We start from the raw sequence: 19,119 nt of genomic DNA, 5'->3' as shown, positions 1-19,119 counted from the left end.
TATTTGCCAGGCACTGGCATAGCCTCATATGAGACAGCTATAACAGGGTCCTTTCAGCAAAATCTTTCTGGCATATGCAATAGTGTTGTTGTTTAATTACTATTGTTAACCATATATAATTATAAATATAACTTGGCAAGTCCCTTTAGTGTTGCTCCCATGGACATGTGTTTAGCATTTGACTCCTTGGGATTGGATAACCTGTGAGGGTCTTTGTCCCTGAAGAGGACTGATTTCTCCCTCTCTTAGCAGCTGCTAATAGCCTGGAGCTCTTACCGGTATTCCTTCTCATTGGCATGCCAATTGGTGTTTTCGAGGTTTTGGACTTGTATAGATGACCACATTGTTTGATTTCCTGGATGCTGCTTCCCTGTCCTATATAACAGACATTCTTGCAGGACAGACTTGGTCCTCTGGCTATCACAATCTATCCCTTGAAGAGGTGTTTTAAAATTAGAAGTGCTACAGATAGAGAATGTAGTGCTTTCAGTCCCCATAATTGTGCTAATACAATTCTGAAATCAGAAGTCAAAGACTGAAAATAAGTTCTTGAACATACTGTTTGAAGCATTTGGGGAATTGCTACTTATATTGTACTGGTTTGTTAAGATATTAATGTCAAATGCAGCTATGTGGTCACAGTGAATTTTTAAACTAGTTTTCTTCTAGTGGCTCTTGGCATGTTAGTTGAACTGAGGTTGGGGATCCCTATGGAAGAGTTGGGGGAAGGATTGAAGGAACTGAAGGGGATGGCAGCCCCATAGAAAGACCAACAGTGTCAACTAACCTGGAACCTGAGAGAGCCATCAACCAAAGAGCACACAAAAGGCTGGTCTGATGTAGCAGAGGACTGACTGCCTTGTCTAGTCCCAGTGGGCGAGGATGTTCCTAATACTGTAGAGACTTGATGCCCCAGTGAAGGGCGATGGACTCCCAGAGGCAAAGGGGGGAGTAGTGGGGGCACATTTGGAATGTAAATGAGTAAAATAATTCATTTAAAAAACTTAAATCTTGATAATACCCTTTTTGAGTTGTTTAGGTTCTATTGGTAACTGACTTCATTTCTGAACAAGTCAGTGGTATTCTCTCAAGTGTGTGTTTCAATAAAGTTTTGACCTGATTGAGAGTGGAAAGGTATTCCCCAAGCCCTTTAGAAGCAAAACACTAGAAAGCAAGTAGGCAAAATTCAACTTTACTCTTAACTAAACCAGTTATTTATGGTGAGATTGCCCTTTTTTACTTACCTACTTTACTTTTTTATGGCTGCAAATTCTATGCTTTTAGAAATTATATATGTGTAAGGCCAGACATGGTGGTACATACCTTTATCCTGGGCAGAGGCAGGAGGATCTCTGAGATTTCAGTGTTAGCCTGATATATATATATGGAGGCCCTTCTTAAATATTCCTTTATTCAGGCTTAGGGGCTCAGCCATTAAAGGCTATGCTTACAACCAAAAATATGCCTATATTCTATTGTAAAGTTGAAAATGTGCGCAGAAGAGAAATATAGTTAGGCAGTGGGGTGCAATCTTAAGTAGTTTAGGATGATCAGTCACTGTTGGATGTAGCTAATACTAAAATTTTCTTTTTCTTTTTTTTCTTGTATGCATCACAAAGACTACTTTTAAGGGGTGTGTCAGGAGGTTTTGGACTAGATGAGTTTCCACCGAAATGTCGGAGAAGTCAGGCCAGAGCACAAAAGCCAAGGATGGGAAGAAGTATGCAACACTCAGTTTGTTTAACACTTACAAAGGAAAGTCCTTGGAAACACAGAAGACTACAGGTGAGTAGATCAGTAGCCCACGTTATGTGGTTTGTGGATTTGTTGATGTGTATAATGTGTATGATTAGAAGTTAGGGTGAACCCGTTTATTTTGGACTTTTTGTATGTATTCACATTCTTTTCAGGGAATAAGAATTAAATATTTTACCTTTGAAAATTTGTTTTTAATTTTTTAATGATACTTAGATGTTGTAGATGTGTGTGTTTGTGTGTGGATATGGGGAAATGAGTGCAGGTGCCTGCAGAGGTCAGAGCTATGATATATCCCCCTTGGAGCTAAAGTTAAATACAGATAGGTGTGACTTAGAACTTAACAGCTAGGGTTCTTAACCTCACAGAACCTTGTATATATACACTTCTATATACACTTGTGTCTATAGGAAAGAAACCATATTAAGAGACAAAGAGGGGAGTGGGTGTGTGTGTGCACATGCTACAGGGGGAAAAAAAGTCCTGCCTTTTTAACTTGGGTCCCTTGCACCAGTACATACAGTGAAAAGTAGAGCATTTGCTGCAGTATTGTGAACATTGTGGGCTTTGTTTGCTTGGGGTTAGGAGGTGATGAAACAAGAACTTGTTGCTGTGTACTTTAGTTAGGGTTTTACTGCTATGAAGAGACACCATGACCAAAAGGCAAGGCAACTCTTATAAGGACAACATTTAATTGGGGCTGGCTTACAGGTTCAGAGGTTCAGTCCATTATCAATAGGGTGGGATCATGGCAGCATACAGGCAGGCATGGTGCAGGAAAGAGCTGAGAATTCTTATATCTTATTCTGAAGGCAGATAGGAGAAGACTGGTTTCCAGGCAACTAGGACAAGGGTATTAAAGCCTGTATCCACAATGATATACTTCCTCCAACAAGGCCACACCTCTTAATGGTGCCACTCCCTGGGGCCAAGCATATACAAGTCATCACACTGTGTAACCCTAAAGGGCTTAGAACTTACTGTGGATCAGGTCAGCCTCCAACATGGAGCTATTTTCCCACTTTCACCTTCCAAGTTGTGTAGTTTGAACTTTCTTCTCTTAACATTTTAAGTTTTTTACTTAAAATAGATTGACTGAAAACATTTCAAAACTAGCATTCCCCCTTCCCATACTCCCAGTATATAGTGTTCCGTATTTAGAAGTTAAGGGTTTTTGGTGGGTGGGTTTGTTTTGTTTTTTAAGACAAATTTTGCTGGGGTCCCAAGATGGCTTAATATGTTGAGTGGATTGTTTACTTTTTACCTTCAATTAATGTTGTAGGTTATAAACTGAGTTTATAGAGCTCTACTTTAACATTGGGGACTAGTCAGAGATTCTGTTAACTCCTGTTCATCTATAATATTTGTTGAATAAAATGTATAATAGAGTGATGAACAGTAGATGTTCTAAGGAAATTGATGTTACTGATCTTTTAGTTGCAGCTCGACATGGGTTACAAAGTCTTGGAAAAGTTGGTATTTCACGGCGAATGCCCCCACCTGCTAACCTTCCAAGTCTCAAAGCAGAGAACAAAGGCAATGATCCTAATGTGAATATTGTGCCTAAAGATGGGACAGGATGGGCATCGAAACAAGAGCAACATGAAGAAGAAAAGTGAGTCAGAATCTGTTAAAAGAATAAAACACTTCTCTCATTGTAGGAAATTGCCATTGCTGTGCATTGTTCAGCCAATAGAAACACTCTATGACACTTATAATTGAGAGAGTTCTTCCTCAGATGAAAACACAAGTCAGCTTACTCTTTGATGCCTGCTAACTCCAAGAATAGAATCTTGGACTTCTCTTAACTCTATTACTTAGCAAAAACATGAAAAATGAACTTAACATTCTAAGAACAAATCTACAAGCCAATCAATATTTACTGCAAACTATTATCTGAGGATGGAACCCAGCATTCTGCTTTAATAAGTCCTTGATTAATGAAGAGTTAAAAAAATAATATAGATATTATAACTCATTTTATGGTGTTACATTTAAAGTGTGCATAGACATATTTAATGTAAATATATAATAGCTATGTATACACACTTTTAGTCGTTAGGCTCTTTGAGTCCAGTGGCATTAGCCATAAGAACAGATGACAGAGTAGCTAATAAACAGGTTTACTTACACTGCATAGCCTGTACCATACTGCCTCCTCTCCCACCCTGTTCAAACCAGGCCTTCACTTTCTAATGGGAGGAAGAAATTGAGTCAGAAAGAAATAATATAAAAAAATGAAACAAAAATAAGGAATTGGTTCTGTTGCCTAAATTCCAAGATGCCTAAGAATTCTGACTCCACCTTTGAAACTGCTTTGTGTACCATGGGTGTTCGGGCATTATTTATAAAGTGAGTGAAAAACAAGAATTAAGGCCGGGTGTGGTGGCGCATGCCTTTAATCCCAGCACTCGGGAGGCAGAGGCAGGCGGATTTCTGAGTTCGAGGCCAGCCTGGTCTACAAAGTGAGTTCCAGGACAGCCAGGGCTACACAGAGAAACCCTGTCTCGAAAAAACCAAAAAAAAAAAAAAAAAAAAAAAAAAAAAAAACAAGAATTAGCACTGCCCCAATCCTTATTCATTTGGTAAATATTTTGTCCTTCTGTTTGTCAAGGTTTGGACCAGATTATTAGCTGGGCTAAATACTATGTAGTTATTGGTCAGTTGGTAGGATTTACATTGTTTGCATGGATCTTATCAAGTCTCCATGTTCCTGCTTAATTTCTATAGTATATTTGATCTCCTTTGTAGAAACTTTAGTTTGCTGGAGAATTATTTTATAGTAGAAAGGGAGCTAGGGCTGGGTGTACAAAAAAATAATACTGGCATTCTTTAGTTTTTGAATAACCTTTTCATTTTTAAGTATTGCCATATTGCAAGGATTGCATAAAACTGTAGACTGTTTTTAATCCTGTTTTATTCATGAGAATGGATTAGACAGATTGCTGTTACATGTTCGAAATGTAATGCAATGATGAATCTATCATCTGACATTTAGAGTTTGCATAACCTTTGCCCCTAATTATCCCAGTGTAAACTTAATGCATATACTTACAGTTCTGTTGATAATGTCGTTCTTTAAAACATTATTGGTAGTTACTTTCAGTATCAAGTTGTTTTGGTTTCTTTTTAAACAAAATGGAAAACAGGCAGCTGTCATCTCTGTTATTTAAAGAGAGAGATGATTGGGAGAAAACAGACATAGCTTTAAAGGTAATGATACAAAGGCAAACCACTTATAAGAGATGCCTCTGTGATTTATAAGTATTAATCCATTTGTAGCCAAACTTAGCAGACTTAATTTACATACATTTAAACATTTTTTAATGTGTAATATCTGAAATAATGGATTAATATTTTTTTAAAGAGCACCAGAAGTGTCACCAGCACAGCCCAAACCTGGGGTTGCAGCTCCCCCAGAAGTAGCACCTGCTCCCAAATCATGGGCCAGTAACAAGCAAGGTGGGCAAGGAGATGGTAAGTGGACATAAGCTGGGGGATCTGGTGAGGGTTAGTGGTTACTGAACAGCCCTGCAGGAAGGAAAGGAAGAAAGCATTGCCAGAGGATATAGTCATATCCTTGAACTCTTATTAGGCTAGTTACATTTCACTGACAGAAGTCATATGTGATCTAATCTAAGGAGAGTCTCTTGAGTTATCCTTTGCCTTTTAAAGAACATCTATGAATTAAGATATAACTCAACAGACATGGCCTGTACCCTTAACATTTCAGTGAATACAAAAACATTGTATATTGATACTGGATTCCTTTCCCTAATTAGCCCAAATGTCTTTTACAGAAATCCTCCTAGGATTTCTGGGTAGTGAAAATTAGAGAATGATCATAAAGCACAGTAGCTATAATACTTTTTAAAAATGGACACATATTTAATGTATAGTGAGTTGCTATTTAGTGGTAAATCAAAGTAGTAAATGAAATGAAAACATCTTAACCTTGTTCGGGACTTGGTGTTTAGTCAAAGTATATTTCAGTAATCCAATCTAAACTAGTTGTTAAAAGATTTTAGCAGAGAAGTTGGTCTTCAGTAGTAGGAGTCATAATGAAAGAGAAACAAACACTCCTGCAACATGTCTGAAAGGTTTCTCTCAGAGTTTTGTGTCCTCGTGGCTGTTCAATAACTTTTCAAGGGCTTAGGTACAGTTTATGCGATTTATTGATAGAAAGTCATTAGAATGTGGAATAATTAATTCATTAGAAAGAAGCAAGAACTCTATCCTGGGAGGGTTACTTGAATTATCTTCATTATAAAAGTTAACTTAATGTGTTTTTGAAAAATGTTTAGGAATCCAAGTGAATAGTCAATTTCAGCAGGAATTTCCCAGTCTTCAGGCAGCTGGAGATCAGGAAAAGAAAGAAAAGGAAGCAAATGATGAAAACTATGGACCTGGACCCAGTTTACGCCCTCCAAGTGAGAATGCTTTCTATATGTTTTGTCTTAAAGTGTCATCTAATGTGTGTTCTGTGTATTTGCCTGCTTTGTAGAGACTAGTGTTGTATTCATTTAAAACACAGAATTTTTTTTTTGTGCCAACAATAGTACTGCTGTAACTGTAGAGCTTGTTGGAAATGTATAATTACATCTGACTTAATCTGTAAGTCAAAATTTGTAAGGTATCCAGGTATCTTCTTTGTAAATAATAGGTGATCCTTTTGTCCTTATCTTTGCCCTGTTCATTCCCTATTCCCTTCCCTCTTCTTCACATGCATGTATCTGCCTCAGCCTCCCATGGTTTGGGATTATAGGCATATGCTACTGTGCCTAGCTAACCATACACATGCACACACACAAGCACCCGTGTGTGTGTGTGTGTGTGTGTGTGTGTGTGTGTGTGTATGCATATATTTGTATATATATGTATATCAAGTTTGTTTTGGTTTTAACATATTTCCCCCATTGTATAAGATCTACCCATTTTTCTTTTTCTTTTTTTATATACTTTTGTTTGTATCCCATGATTCTTTGCTTTCTGGACTCGATTTTGGATAATGAAGGGTACTTTATGTGCATTATAAAGCAGAAACTAAAAAAAGAAATAAAATTTTGAGACACATGTAAATGTTTTAGCTTCATGTTGTCATTACGAAACATTTCAATAGACTATATCTATGAGATTCCTCTAACAAAATTTTATAGGTTTATATTTGAATGTTATATTTTATAATTATATTTATATTTTAATGTTATATACATTGCATTTTACATTTTAACCTATTTCTTGTCAATATTTCTTGTCAAACTTACATGTCATAAATTTTTGTTTAACCTTCATAACATAATCAATTACTCATTAAAATTGGATCAGCTCCACCATTTCTTCAGTTAGTTAAATTTTGACCCAAAAGTTACCTATTGTCTCCTAATAAATGTGGCAGCATGAGTCAACAAACTGAACCCAACACATGACCTCCCACCATTTCTGAAGGAATCCAAAAGAGGCCTGGTTAAACGTTGTGACTAAGGGATTCTCTCGCAGCCCCCTTTGCTGTTACTGTTCATGACATACCTTCCCCAAAATACGTGATGGGGAGAGGCTAATGAAAGAGTGGACTGTTTTCTAGAAGGGGGATATTTGTCTCTTAATAGTCTGTTCAGGATTTCCTTAAAACCAGAGTGGTCTTACTTGATGAAATAAAGATGTAGACAAGATACTGTCACTGAATCTGCTCCCATGTAATTAGTAAGAGTTGACTAAAGTAAATGGATGTGGACATCCCCCATCAGCTTTTCTGCGTTGTAGAATTTCGCTTATCTTCCTTCCTTCCCTCTAGATGCTTACCTGACAGACCAAGTGAGAGTAGTGGTTTTTGAACCATTACAGAAACACTGAGAAAGCTTTATACAAGTTCTGATAACCCTCCTTTCATGGGTTGTCATGGCTGCCTGACATAGAGCCTTTCTGCTTCACAATCTTATGACTCTAGTCTGCATTACAAGACAGCAAATCCCCACTCTTACTGTACTTGGTGGCATTTTCTTAAAATATGCTAAGCTTGGTGTTGCTGTTATGTTACTAATATTTTCTCAATCCTTTTTGTTCTCCATCCCAGATGTTGCTTGCTGGAGAGATGGTGGTAAGTCTGCTGGGTCACCTTCCTCTGATCAGGATGAAAAGCAACTTGGCCAGGATGAAAGCACGGCTATAACATCAGAACAAAATGATATTCTCAAAGTGGTAGAAAAGAGAATAGCTTGTGGTCCTCCACAGGCCAAACTGAATGGACAGCAGCCTGCACTTGCTTCTCAGTATAGAGCTATGATGCCTCCATATGTGAGTACTGCTAAACATGGCAATCAGTCAAAAGAATTTTCTACTCTGGGACTCAAGAAATGGGGAAGATGTAGGTCTTTGGTCTCAATAGCATCTAATTAAAATCTGATTGTGAGAATAGTGAGGTAAACAAGTCACATGCCTCAGCACAAGTAGCTTTATCATGTTAGAGCACATATTTTTACAGCATATTAAGTCCCTGCTCTTAGGAGCCAAAAGCAGGTTGAACACTATGAGTTTGAGGGCAGCAGGACTACATAGTGTGTGAGGCCTTGTCTCAAAAGTAAACATAAGCACAAATGTTAATTGCAGTATCACAACTTTTAATTATTGTGGAAATAATTTTAGTTTACCAGTTCTTTGTGTTAATGAGTATTTTAGATTACAGATTTAAAAATTTTTTAAGATAAGTTCATTGGGTTTGCTAAATTGCCCAACTGATAGTTCATGGCCAATAACAAAGAGCCTAAAGGTTAAGAACTGTTTTAATTCTAAATACATTTTTAAATCTACATTTTGCTTTTTTGTGAGACAAGGTCTTGTGAGTAGTTCAAGTAGGTTTCAAGATTAGTCCTGTCCCGGGCTATTGAGTGCTGACCTTAGGGACATGCGTGCTCTATTATGCCTACCTCGGTTAAGTTTTACAGAAGAGTAGTGGTAAACGCCATTCTCCAATCCTGGGTACAGTATTTCATCTGTGCATATTTTTGGTTGTGTTTTAAAAGGAGAAAACATGGGGAAATACATAGTTCCACTAAGGTGGCTAAAATTTAAAAAATGAATTCTTAAATGGCAGGTCATTGTTAGGATCGAGGTAATGATTGATATTTCTTAGGGGTCTCATCACCTGTGTGTAGAGCCTCTGTGCAGTTCTTTTCTTTCACTTATTTGTGTCAAGTTGCTTGTGCTTTGTTCCTTCTCTCTGCCGTGTCTTAACTGTTCTAGAAAAGCAAAGGAAATTAAGTATTTTTTGAAGGTGGGAGGTTATAGTTCATTGTGTTTGAGGCCCTGACCTTAACTCCCCCACAGTGCTGAAGAATGATATCCTAAGAAGTATGAGGGCATGACTTTTTTTAAAAAAACTTAAAGAAAACTTTATAAACTGACCTGGTCAGTTTGGGCCTAATTTTCAAATTGTGCTTGTAGATTTTTGAGCTTCCAGGTGTGGACATTGGAAGGTGCACCAAAGCAAAGGGCAGAGAAGGCTTCAGTACCAGCTGCTTCTATAAAGCCAGTCACCCAGTCTACACCACAAGTAGATACTGAGAGGTAGAGATAGTTTCTGCAATTAATGTTATGGCAAACTCCGAATTTTAAGCCATACACCCCATAGAATTAACATGTCTGGATAATTTAAAGGGGGAGCTAAAGTAAACTAAAGACTGCATCCAGTTTTACTCCTTTCACTATCGGTGCTGTAGCCAACGCCCACGCCCACGCCCTCAGATTTCCTCAATACTTGATAGTTGACCTTGAGCTGGTGTTTAATTTGACCTAGTTTCAGCCCTGTGTGGTAGGAATGCCCCCTTTAGACATTACAGTCACACAAATGTCCTTTCTAAGTGTGATTTCCTTACCTAGAAAGATTTTTTTTGTTTGTTTGTTTTTGTAAGACCTTTTTTTAGCAGAAGCAAATTATCTCAGGCTTATGTGTCTGTAAATGAATAAACGTGTTGAGACTGTCTCCATCCAGATCATAGCTGAGTTCTTTAGTTACCAGGGTTTGCATAATCTGCCCCCATCCACTTTTAGGCTTACCTTTTTCCTTGACTGGATTTTTTTAGTACTTAATTCATGTCATCTGTATAGAAACTTGACTAAGAGTACATTTTCTATGCCATTCTTAACATCTGTCTGTTATCTGAAGTGAGTTCCTCTTTATCATTGTTTTTCTAGTTTACGAATTTGTGGTTTTTACAGTTTGTGTCATTACATAAGTTAATTATATTAATGTGACATGGAGGTTCTTCAGTGTCCTAGTTATGTTTGTGTTAGGATTTCTGGAGGTGGGGGTGTGAAAACACATGTCTTGAAGACAGACAGATCCCCTGAGTTCACAACTAGCTGTTTTAGAGCAAACTGTAGGCCAGCCAAGGCTACATAATGAGATCCCTGCCTTAAAAACAAACAAACAAACAAAAAAAGACTTCCTGGAATCACTGTTCTGTAAATGGTTTGTTAGTGAGGATGAGTGGTGGTCTATTCTAGCAGACAAAGTGAAATATTCATATTATTTGCATCAATCATTCATACCTTATTACATTTTAAGAGCTACTCAAACTGAACTTGTATACCATAAGTTACTTTTTTTTCCATCCAGATGTTTCAGCAGTACCCAAGGATGGCATATCCTCCTCTACATGGTCCCATGAGGTTCCCACCTTCATTATCAGAAGCAAACAAGTAAGACTTATAACAGGGGATATGTGCTTTAAGACTTTTTTTTTTTAACATTGAGGGTTCACTCTCAAAAGTATAATTGTTTACCTCTTGTAAGCTAAAACTAAAGTAGTAGCTAGGTGTGTGTGTGTGTGTGTGTGTGTGTGTGTGTGTGTGTGTGAGAGAGAGAGAGAGAGAGAGAGAGAGAGAGAGAGAGAGAGAGAAAGAGATCCTGTCTCAGAAATCAAAAACAAAACCCCGAAATAGTTGAGTATTTTAAAAATGTAATTGGCATAAATTTTTGAAATCATGATCCTAAAACTAGTGATAATTATTTTTTTTATTCTTACTCTCCTCTCTTACTGTGGGAATTTTAGAATGCTCTTTAAGTAATGGTTCTAATTACTTATTTTGAAATGAAAAAAATTGAACTATTTAAGCTACTAAGTATATATTAATGATTTCTTTATACTCATGTCATACCAGGGTATATTTTGCTATAGAAAAACTGATATCAAATTGAAATGAACTAAATTCCAATGTTTTAATACTCTAAACTCACTATAACTAAAACCTGTGCATTTTTTTTCTCTGCTCTCCCGTTAATTAGAAGCCTTCGAGGAAGAGGCCCTCCTCCTTCTTGGGCTTCTGAACCTGAACGCCCATCCATCCTTAGTGCATCAGAACTGAAGGAGCTCGATAAATTTGATAACCTAGATGCTGAAGCAGATGAAGGTTGGGCAGGTGAGAAATAGTTCATGAAATACTTGAAACTGGCTGGGGTTTAGTTTGACACAGTTAGTGGTGCGTTTATGAACTCCATCTACGCTTTCCTTCATTTACCAGGTGCTCAGATGGAAGTAGATTATACAGAACAGCTGAATTTCAGTGATGATGATGAGCAAGGAAGTACTAGTCCTAAAGAGAACAGCAGGTAAACTTGTGACAGTCTTGCTATTGATAGCGTGACTTTGTTGATAGAACATGAGCTGTTGGTACAAAGATGCTTCAGTCATATGTTGTTTGTTTTTTTTTACCTACAGATTTTCTTCATTTTTCTCAGATTACTTAATTGCTTCAGGTTCTTGTTTTATTTATTTATTTATTATTTGTTATTCCTTAAAAGCTCATTAGCAAACAGCATTAGAGATTTGGGAAATGGAGCTTTTTAATCTCTGTTACTTATTGAAGGGTTATCCAAGTAAGGAATATATGGGTTAATGTGTAAGAAAACATTGGGCTTTTACATGCCCAATTTGTAATTTTCTCAGACATGACATTATAGTATGCTCAGGTCATCTCTGAGATACCTATATACATACATACATACATATATACAAACATGCATACACTAATGTATCTTTTGAACCAGAGTAAATTAGAATATAGTCAATAATATTTTCTTTTTGTTTGTTTGTTTGTGTTTTTTTGTTTTTCGTGACAGGGTTTCTCTGTATAGTCCTGGCTGTCCTGGAACTCACTTTGTAGACCAGGCTGGCCTCAAACTCAGAAATCCACCTGCCTCTGCCTCCCGAGTGCTGGAATACTATTTTCAGTATCACTTTTTATATTTAGGTGACATTTTGAGAGGACAGGCAAGAAAAAAGTGTATTAGATTCATTTGCATCACAGATGAGTATCCAATTTGAGCAGCTGCTATACTGCTATTTTAGTTACACTTTGACAGTGTGAACTAACTACTCCCCAAAACACTACAGAAACATCATGTGTATTACATGATCAGTATTAACATCACTAAGTCACAAACCTGTCATTGAATGCTTTATATATTTTCTTCCCTTGAAATTAAATGGAAAACTTTTTTTTTCAGAGGAAAAGTCATTTGCTTGTTACATAATTTCTGTTTCTTTGTTCCTTTCCTCTTCTCCATTTTGGTTCTTCAGTGAGGATCAAACTGCAAAAACACCTGAAAGCACAGAAAACCGAAAAGAAGTAGATGAAGCTTCCAGCACTAAATCATCTTCTCAGATACCTGCTCAGCCTCCAGTCACAAAAAGTCCTTATGGGAAAGGGCCACCATTTAATCAGGTTTGTTGGGCCTGTGCAGGTCCTTACCATTACCAATACTTTGGACGAGTTGATCTTAGAACCAAAATTGAAGTGACTGGAGAAAGGGGTTTTATGTGGTTTGCAGGCAGGCAGTGGATGCTGGTTGTAGTTTTGAGCTGGATTCACACATAAGATCCTCCTGCCTCTCCTCTTCTGGGTGCTGAACTGTCAGGCGTGTGATATATAGTACTTGACTGAGACTGTGTATTTCTTTGCTGCTTTTATTGCCTGTTAAATGAAATTACTGATATGGCTACTAAAATTAATTATCAAGCCAAAACTGAAGATTAAATCAGGTCAAAGTAGAGGGATATTTTCTCAAACAAGGCACTTTACTTACCATCTACTGAATGTCTTATACATCGTGCTACTTGCATGGGAAAAATACACTGTAGAGAAATCTTAACATGAAGAAAATGGAGACTTACAATACCTGGTTATTCTGGGAAAGATAGCAAAAGGAGAGAAATATATGGGGAGCATATATTTTGATCTAATGAGTTCAGATGGTATAGCAATAGCTACATTACAAACTGAAAGAGGCTGTAATTATGTAGGTGGCTTTGCATTTGTACAAAACCGATGGAAGAACATACCTGTTAGTAAGCTATAGGGAGCAAACTGGCAGTCTTTGAAAGGGAAAGGAAAGTTTTCACTCTTTGTAGTAGGTTTGCTTGTTACCGTACTGATATGGCTGTATGGTTCTGTAAATTAAGACAGGCCCAATAGGTTGACTTTGAACAGGTTTGTGTTCTCGTTGAGAAAATTAGTACACTGACTGTGGTCATAAATGTGTGGGATAAATTTTTAAATTTTTTTTTTTTTAATCTCTTGGTTTTCATAGGAACGTGGCCCATCTTCACACTTGCCACCACCTCCCAAGTTGCTTGCACAACAGGTAGATTTTAAATAAGTGTTGATGTATACTATGTATTTGGCTCTGTTAAGTTCTTCTGTTGGAAGATGCTTTTATGTTTATAACTTTGGTTAACCAGTTGTACATTGTTCACTGTGGCTTTTGCATGTTTTCCTTCTAGTTCATCCTTCTTACCTAACAAGTGCACTGTGCACCTCACTAAGGAAGAAGCACAGAGCAGATATCGGGCACATTCACACTTGTAGTCTTCCTTCCTTGTTCCCTGAAGGCAGGCAGTCCTGCCGCTTACTGTCTATAGAGTGCTATACCCTGCTCTTCATTCTCTTTCATCGTCTGCTCTATTTCTTTGTTCTCCATCATAGCAAAATTCTTTTAGTAAGTTGAACTTAGCTGGATGAGTCATAAGTTTACCATCACTCCCAGGAGGGCTGTATGAACACACGTACACATCCATTGCCTCTTCTAATAAATTAGATTTCCAAATATTAATCTAACAGAGAACTTGTACTAGACTATGCCAAGGGAAAAAAAACCAATAATAATAATAATAGTATGGCACATAGCTCAGTAAAAAGGATTTTTAGCTTCACAAAGAAAATCCGTGACTGTGGTCTAGGGAGATAGCCCAGTAAGAACCTGCTATACAAACATGAGGATAAGAATATCCACACAGAGGAGAATCACACATGTTTGTGGTGTGCACAATAATGAACAACAATGACACTTTAACTTAAACAATATCGCCTGAGGTTTTCTAACCTCTGTATGCTTATATGTGATATGTAATGAACACATTCATTTATATAAAAACCATATATACACACATTCACAAAGAAAAATGAGTGGCCAGTAAGCACGTGTGCTGTCTAATAACCATGGTAATGCAAATTTAAATCACGGTAATACTCTTTCTTTGCATCCATCATTGCCCTATAGTAATAACATATAGGATAGCATGCATACTTGAACAGTATAGGAAGGCAGCTTGGCAGTTCCCTGTTAAGGAAACATAATTGAGAGGGTCACTGTCACCTGTTTATTCAAGAGGAATGAAAATATGCAGATGTGTGCCTTTATACCATAGGATACACATCTGTCATTGTTCTTGAAATGGTGTAAGCCACCACAAAATAGCCTCCATAGTACTGTAGTAAGCCAGAGAGGACAGCCCAAGAGATTCGTCTGCATCAGCAAAATTCTAGCACAGGAAAAACAGTGTTAGGGTTAAGATATGTGGAGGGCATGGGTGAGAAGAGCAGAAGTGATGGGATGCAGATGAGCTTGGTGTGTAGACCATCCTCATCGGAAGTCTTTCTATGCTTTCAGCCCATTTCTGAGCTATAGATGAAGCCATGAAAAGAGATGTGTGATTTCTAAGCCATGGTATACATTTACTTACTCACTGGTATTTGATTTCACTGTGCTGCTATTTTTCTTTTTCTTTTTTGGAATTCTAACTGGGCAATACAGGAATCTCAATCCTTCTTTATCCTGGTGACTTTTCACTTCTCTACATTGAAAATCTTGTGTTTTGTTTTGTTTCTTTATGATTTAGCACTTTGTGTACTTTTTCTCTTATTTTTGGTGTTTCTAGCGGTATTGTTAAACTCTGTCATCACTTGAAAATGTTAATAAAAATAATAATCAGTTACATGAACTGAAATCTTCATTGTGTTCTGGATACAGCGTAAATCTCTTTCCAGACAGTTTTGAAATTTCCTTCAAGGCAGTTTCTCTAGCAGCCATCTTGTCCTTTGCTTCTTACTCTGCTGCTTCCTTGTTCATCTCCTTGGTGACCCATGGGCTGTCATTTTACATATTTGGGCCTTGATTTTTCTCCCTGAGGAATTCCCCTTCTAAGGCATTCTGTCTGCAAGCTACTACTAAAGCATACACTTAAATTTCTGTTGATCTTTTAGTATAACTGAGTGAGCAATAATGCCTAACACAGTGAATGGGTATTTCTTCACTCGGTGTTTGACGCTACAATTAATTTTTCCCTTCCTAATTTAGTAGTATATTGTCTAGACTTAATATTTAAGAGTCTTTATGCACATACTGGAGGTCAAAGTTCAAGTTTGGGAAGTCAGTTCTCTACTTCTACAGTGTGGGACCTGGGATTAAACTCAGGCTGTCCAAATTGGCAGCAGATTCCTTCTACCCTCCATCAACATCTTGCTGGCCCTTTTTCTTTTCATTGTCTTGTTTATGCTTTAACAGAATCTCTTCTTTCTTTTTCCTTCTTTTTGACCCTTCCCATCTTTCCATATTTATGGCACACAATATCAGTCCCAGAAAGTGATCAGGGTGATGATGGCTCAGATGTTAGGGTTGCTTGCTGCCAAGCTTGACAACCCGAGTTCACTCTAATGAGATTCCATATAATGGAATGATAAGAGAGCTGACTCCTACAGGTTGTTCTCTGATTTTCACATGTGCATACATGCACACACATATAGACATAAAAACAAATTATTTCGAATACCAAGTTCTTATCTTCATCTGGTCTCTTACTCCTTCAGCATCCCCCACCTCCAGATCGACAAATACCTGGAAGACAAGGCCCCTTTCCCTCCAAGCCTCCAGTACCTGATAACGATGAAATATGGAAGCAAAGACGAAAACAACAGTCTGAAATATCTGCAGCAGTAGAGCGTGCTCGTAAACGCCGTGAGGAGGAAGAGCGAAGGATGGAGGAACAGAGGAAGGCAGCTTGCGCAGAGAAATTGAAACAGCTGGATGAAAAGCTCGGGATCATAGAAAAGCAGCCATCTCCAGAGGAACTTAGAGAAAGGGAGAGAGAGAAGGAGCGGGAGCGGGAGAGAGAACTTGAAAAAGAAAAAGAGAGGGAGCGGGAGCTTGAGAAAGAGCAGGAAAAGCAGAGGGAAATGGAGAGGGCAAGACAGCAAGAGAAAGAGTTAGAACAGCAGAGAGAAAAGGAGCAGGAACTACAAAGGCTGAGAGAACAGGAAAAGGAGGGCGAGCCGAAGGAACAGGAAAAAGAGGAAAAAGTTGAACCCCAAGAGCCTGTTGTAGAGCCTACGACAGAAAACCAAGAAAGTGAAAACAACTGCAAGAAAGGTACGGTGCCCCGTCATAGTTAATTATACATTCTCCTTAGTTTGTTAATGGTGGAGAGGTGAAGGCAGGGCCTTGCATATATACTTGTGATGCGTCATCCTCTAGAACAGATGGAACAAGTTTTCCTCAGGATAAAAAGAGTAAACAGGTCCTTGCCATGTAGCCCTGGCTGGCCTGAAATTGCACTATAGAACAGACTGGCCTCAAACTCAGAAATCTGACTGCCTCTACCTCCTGAGGTGCTGGGGTTAAAGGCGTGTGCAACTACACTTGATTTGCCTGCTTTTGTTAAAATATTCATACATCACTTGTGTGTCCTCCGCCCCTCTTCCCAGGTATAGATCATATCATGTAAATACTGAGTGTTAACATGAATATTTATTGAAATAAATGAGAAGTATTAGGACCTTGGGTTTTTGTTTTTATGTAAGTGAAGGGTTTGGATCTGTGATCTCCTTAGAGTCCAGGTTTATAAGAATCTATTGATAGTCTAGTGATCTGTTATTGATGGTTTTCATATTGGGTTACAAAGTGATGATTTGGAGTATTATGGAGATCCTTTTTCCTCTTTAACAGCATGTTTGATAGGATTATTTTTTACTATTTCTTTGAGCAGAAGAAGAACCAGTTTTCACTAGGCAGGACAGCAATCGAAGTGAAAAGGAGACCACACAAGTGGTACAAGAAGCAGAACCTGAATCAGGGGCTCAACCTCGACCTGGCTATTTCAAACAGTTTCAGAAATCATTGCCACCACGATTTCAGCGGCAGCAGGTAATACTAAAACCAAAAATACTTTACCTCATATATGGGATTGGAAATATATATCTTATTGTTCAGTATATGATAATATAAATCAAAATACCTAAAGCATAGGAACTTACCTTAGTTCCTTTTTTCTTTGTAGTACACTTGTTGAGAATTGGTTGTTGAGAAGTTAGTTAACTTTCTCTATCATGTCTTTTTTATCTTAAGCTTTACTCATAGACACATCTTCTACTTCCAGGAAATGATGAGATACTTATGTGAATTATAAGAAATTACTGTAACTTATTTGGTCTTTTGCCAGCTCTGTGCTGATTGTTTTTATCTTTAAATTTCCCAAACACCTTTGTTTTCAAATACGGTTACACGAATTAATTATAGAATAGAAATGTCAGTAAGTGTAATTTTGGTTTTCCAGGAGCAAATGAAACAGCAACAGTGGCAGCAGCAGCAACAGCAGCAGCAAGGCGTACTTCCACAGACTGTGCCTTCACAGCCGTCTAATGGTTCAGTCCCTCCTCCACCACACAGACCCCTTTACCAGCCAATGCAACCCCACCCTCAACATCTGGCTTCTATGGGTTTTGACCCAAGGTGGCTCATGATGCAGTCCTATATGGATCCTCGAATGATATCAGGAAGGCCTGCTATGGACATTCCACCCATTCATCCTGGTCAGTTGGGAGTGACTGTTACTACTTGCAGTTTTTAATGTTGCCTTGTCCTGTCCCTCCTTTTTGTCATAATTCCCTCAGTAGCATTAATCTAGTAAGAACTTAAAATACGACCCCTAGGTCTTTATCAGGAAGTTAAAAGCTTTTAGTGTAGACATTTGTGGCAGCTGTTTAACTAGACCAAAGTACTAGCTCTTTTTTGTTTTAGAAATTTAAATTTTTGAGATGGCAATTATTCTAGTTAAAATCTGTTACTAGTATTCTCACTCTGCCAAATATTTCAACATTTAAATTTTATCTTCATATTTATTCTTTTTTATAGTTTTCCTATTATTTATTATTATCATAATAACTTGATTCTTCATAAGTTAGCCAAAAAGTAAATAAGCCAGTCCTTTTTGGAATCCATTTAGAATTAAGCCAGATAATCTGTCATCAGAATGAGACTATGGAAGATTTAGGAATGATTAAAAAGCTATTCACAAATTATAGCTCATTCAAAGCATAGTGGCATGTGCCCATAATCCCAGGACCCAGGAGGCTCAGAATTTTAGAGCCATCTTGAAGGGTTGATTAGTTGGTTTATATATCTCACTATTTGAATGCCAGAGTTACCTATTTTAACAGCAAAGATGAATAAAATTTGCTGTAAGAAATAATTTTTCCCAAAACATAGCCTTGTTGGTATGATTCTAATCTCTGTTTTTCTGTTAGCTGTTTTTTCTATGCACATTTTTTTTCTTTTAAAATAAAGTGAACTCCTATTGTATTTCCCCTCTTGGTTTCTTAGCACTCATTTTGTATATGTTTATCATGGTTTTGTTTCTTTCACTTTACCTAGTTCTCTTGTGTGTGTGAACTCTTCTTACAGGAATGATTCCTCCTAAGCCGTTAATCAGAAGAGACCAGATGGAAGGGTCACCCAATAGCTCTGAGTCATTTGAGCATATAGCTAGATCTGCAAGAGATCATGGAATTTCACTTTCTGAACCTCGAATGATGTGGGGGTCAGATCCCTATCATGCTGAGCCTCAGCAGGCAGCTACTCCCAAGTCTGCTGAAGAAACTGGGGATGCAAGGTAATAAATTACTTACATCATTGAAAAATAAGTAGAAGATTGCATCCCTACAGATCATTCTGGGTGCCAGCAGTACCACTCATGGACAAAGGTGTTTGCCATTAAGCCAGGTGGCCGGAGTCCTCCCAAAAGTTGCCCTCTGATCTCC

The 19,119-nt window shown here is 37.8% G+C and overlaps 1 protein-coding gene across 14 annotated transcripts in view; it reads left to right on the top strand.

The window, feature by feature from the left end:
- Positions 1 to 19,119, top strand: part of Prrc2c (proline rich coiled-coil 2C) — a 68,976-nt gene that overhangs the window by 14,601 nt on the left and 35,256 nt on the right. For 10 of the 14 annotated variants that reach the window (XM_021176181.2, XM_029483411.1, XM_029483397.1 and 7 more), the window contains exons 2-15: positions 1,620 to 1,785; positions 3,193 to 3,370; positions 5,123 to 5,232; positions 6,060 to 6,185; positions 7,826 to 8,046; positions 10,367 to 10,449; positions 11,036 to 11,169; positions 11,272 to 11,359; positions 12,330 to 12,474; positions 13,340 to 13,393; positions 15,895 to 16,453; positions 17,070 to 17,227; positions 17,637 to 17,892; positions 18,764 to 18,971. In XM_021176181.2, coding sequence (XP_021031840.1) covers positions 1,674 to 1,785; positions 3,193 to 3,370; positions 5,123 to 5,232; positions 6,060 to 6,185; positions 7,826 to 8,046; positions 10,367 to 10,449; positions 11,036 to 11,169; positions 11,272 to 11,359; positions 12,330 to 12,474; positions 13,340 to 13,393; positions 15,895 to 16,453; positions 17,070 to 17,227; positions 17,637 to 17,892; positions 18,764 to 18,971 — 2,432 coding nt within the window. In that variant the 5' untranslated portion in view covers positions 1,620 to 1,673. The remainder of the gene's footprint in view (positions 1 to 1,619; positions 1,786 to 3,192; positions 3,371 to 5,122; positions 5,233 to 6,059; positions 6,186 to 7,825; positions 8,047 to 10,366; positions 10,450 to 11,035; positions 11,170 to 11,271; positions 11,360 to 12,329; positions 12,475 to 13,339; positions 13,394 to 15,894; positions 16,454 to 17,069; positions 17,228 to 17,636; positions 17,893 to 18,763; positions 18,972 to 19,119) is intronic. The other 4 variants (XM_021176192.2, XM_021176135.2, XM_029483393.1 and 1 more) reach the window with 3 other exon arrangements.

Source organism: Mus caroli, chromosome 1, assembly GCF_900094665.2.
Source record: "Mus caroli chromosome 1, CAROLI_EIJ_v1.1, whole genome shotgun sequence".
In the NCBI taxonomy this organism is placed as follows: Eukaryota; Metazoa; Chordata; class Mammalia; order Rodentia; family Muridae; genus Mus; species Mus caroli.
Note: the sequence above shows the minus strand (reverse complement) of the source record. Positions and strands in the feature narration are given on the sequence as shown.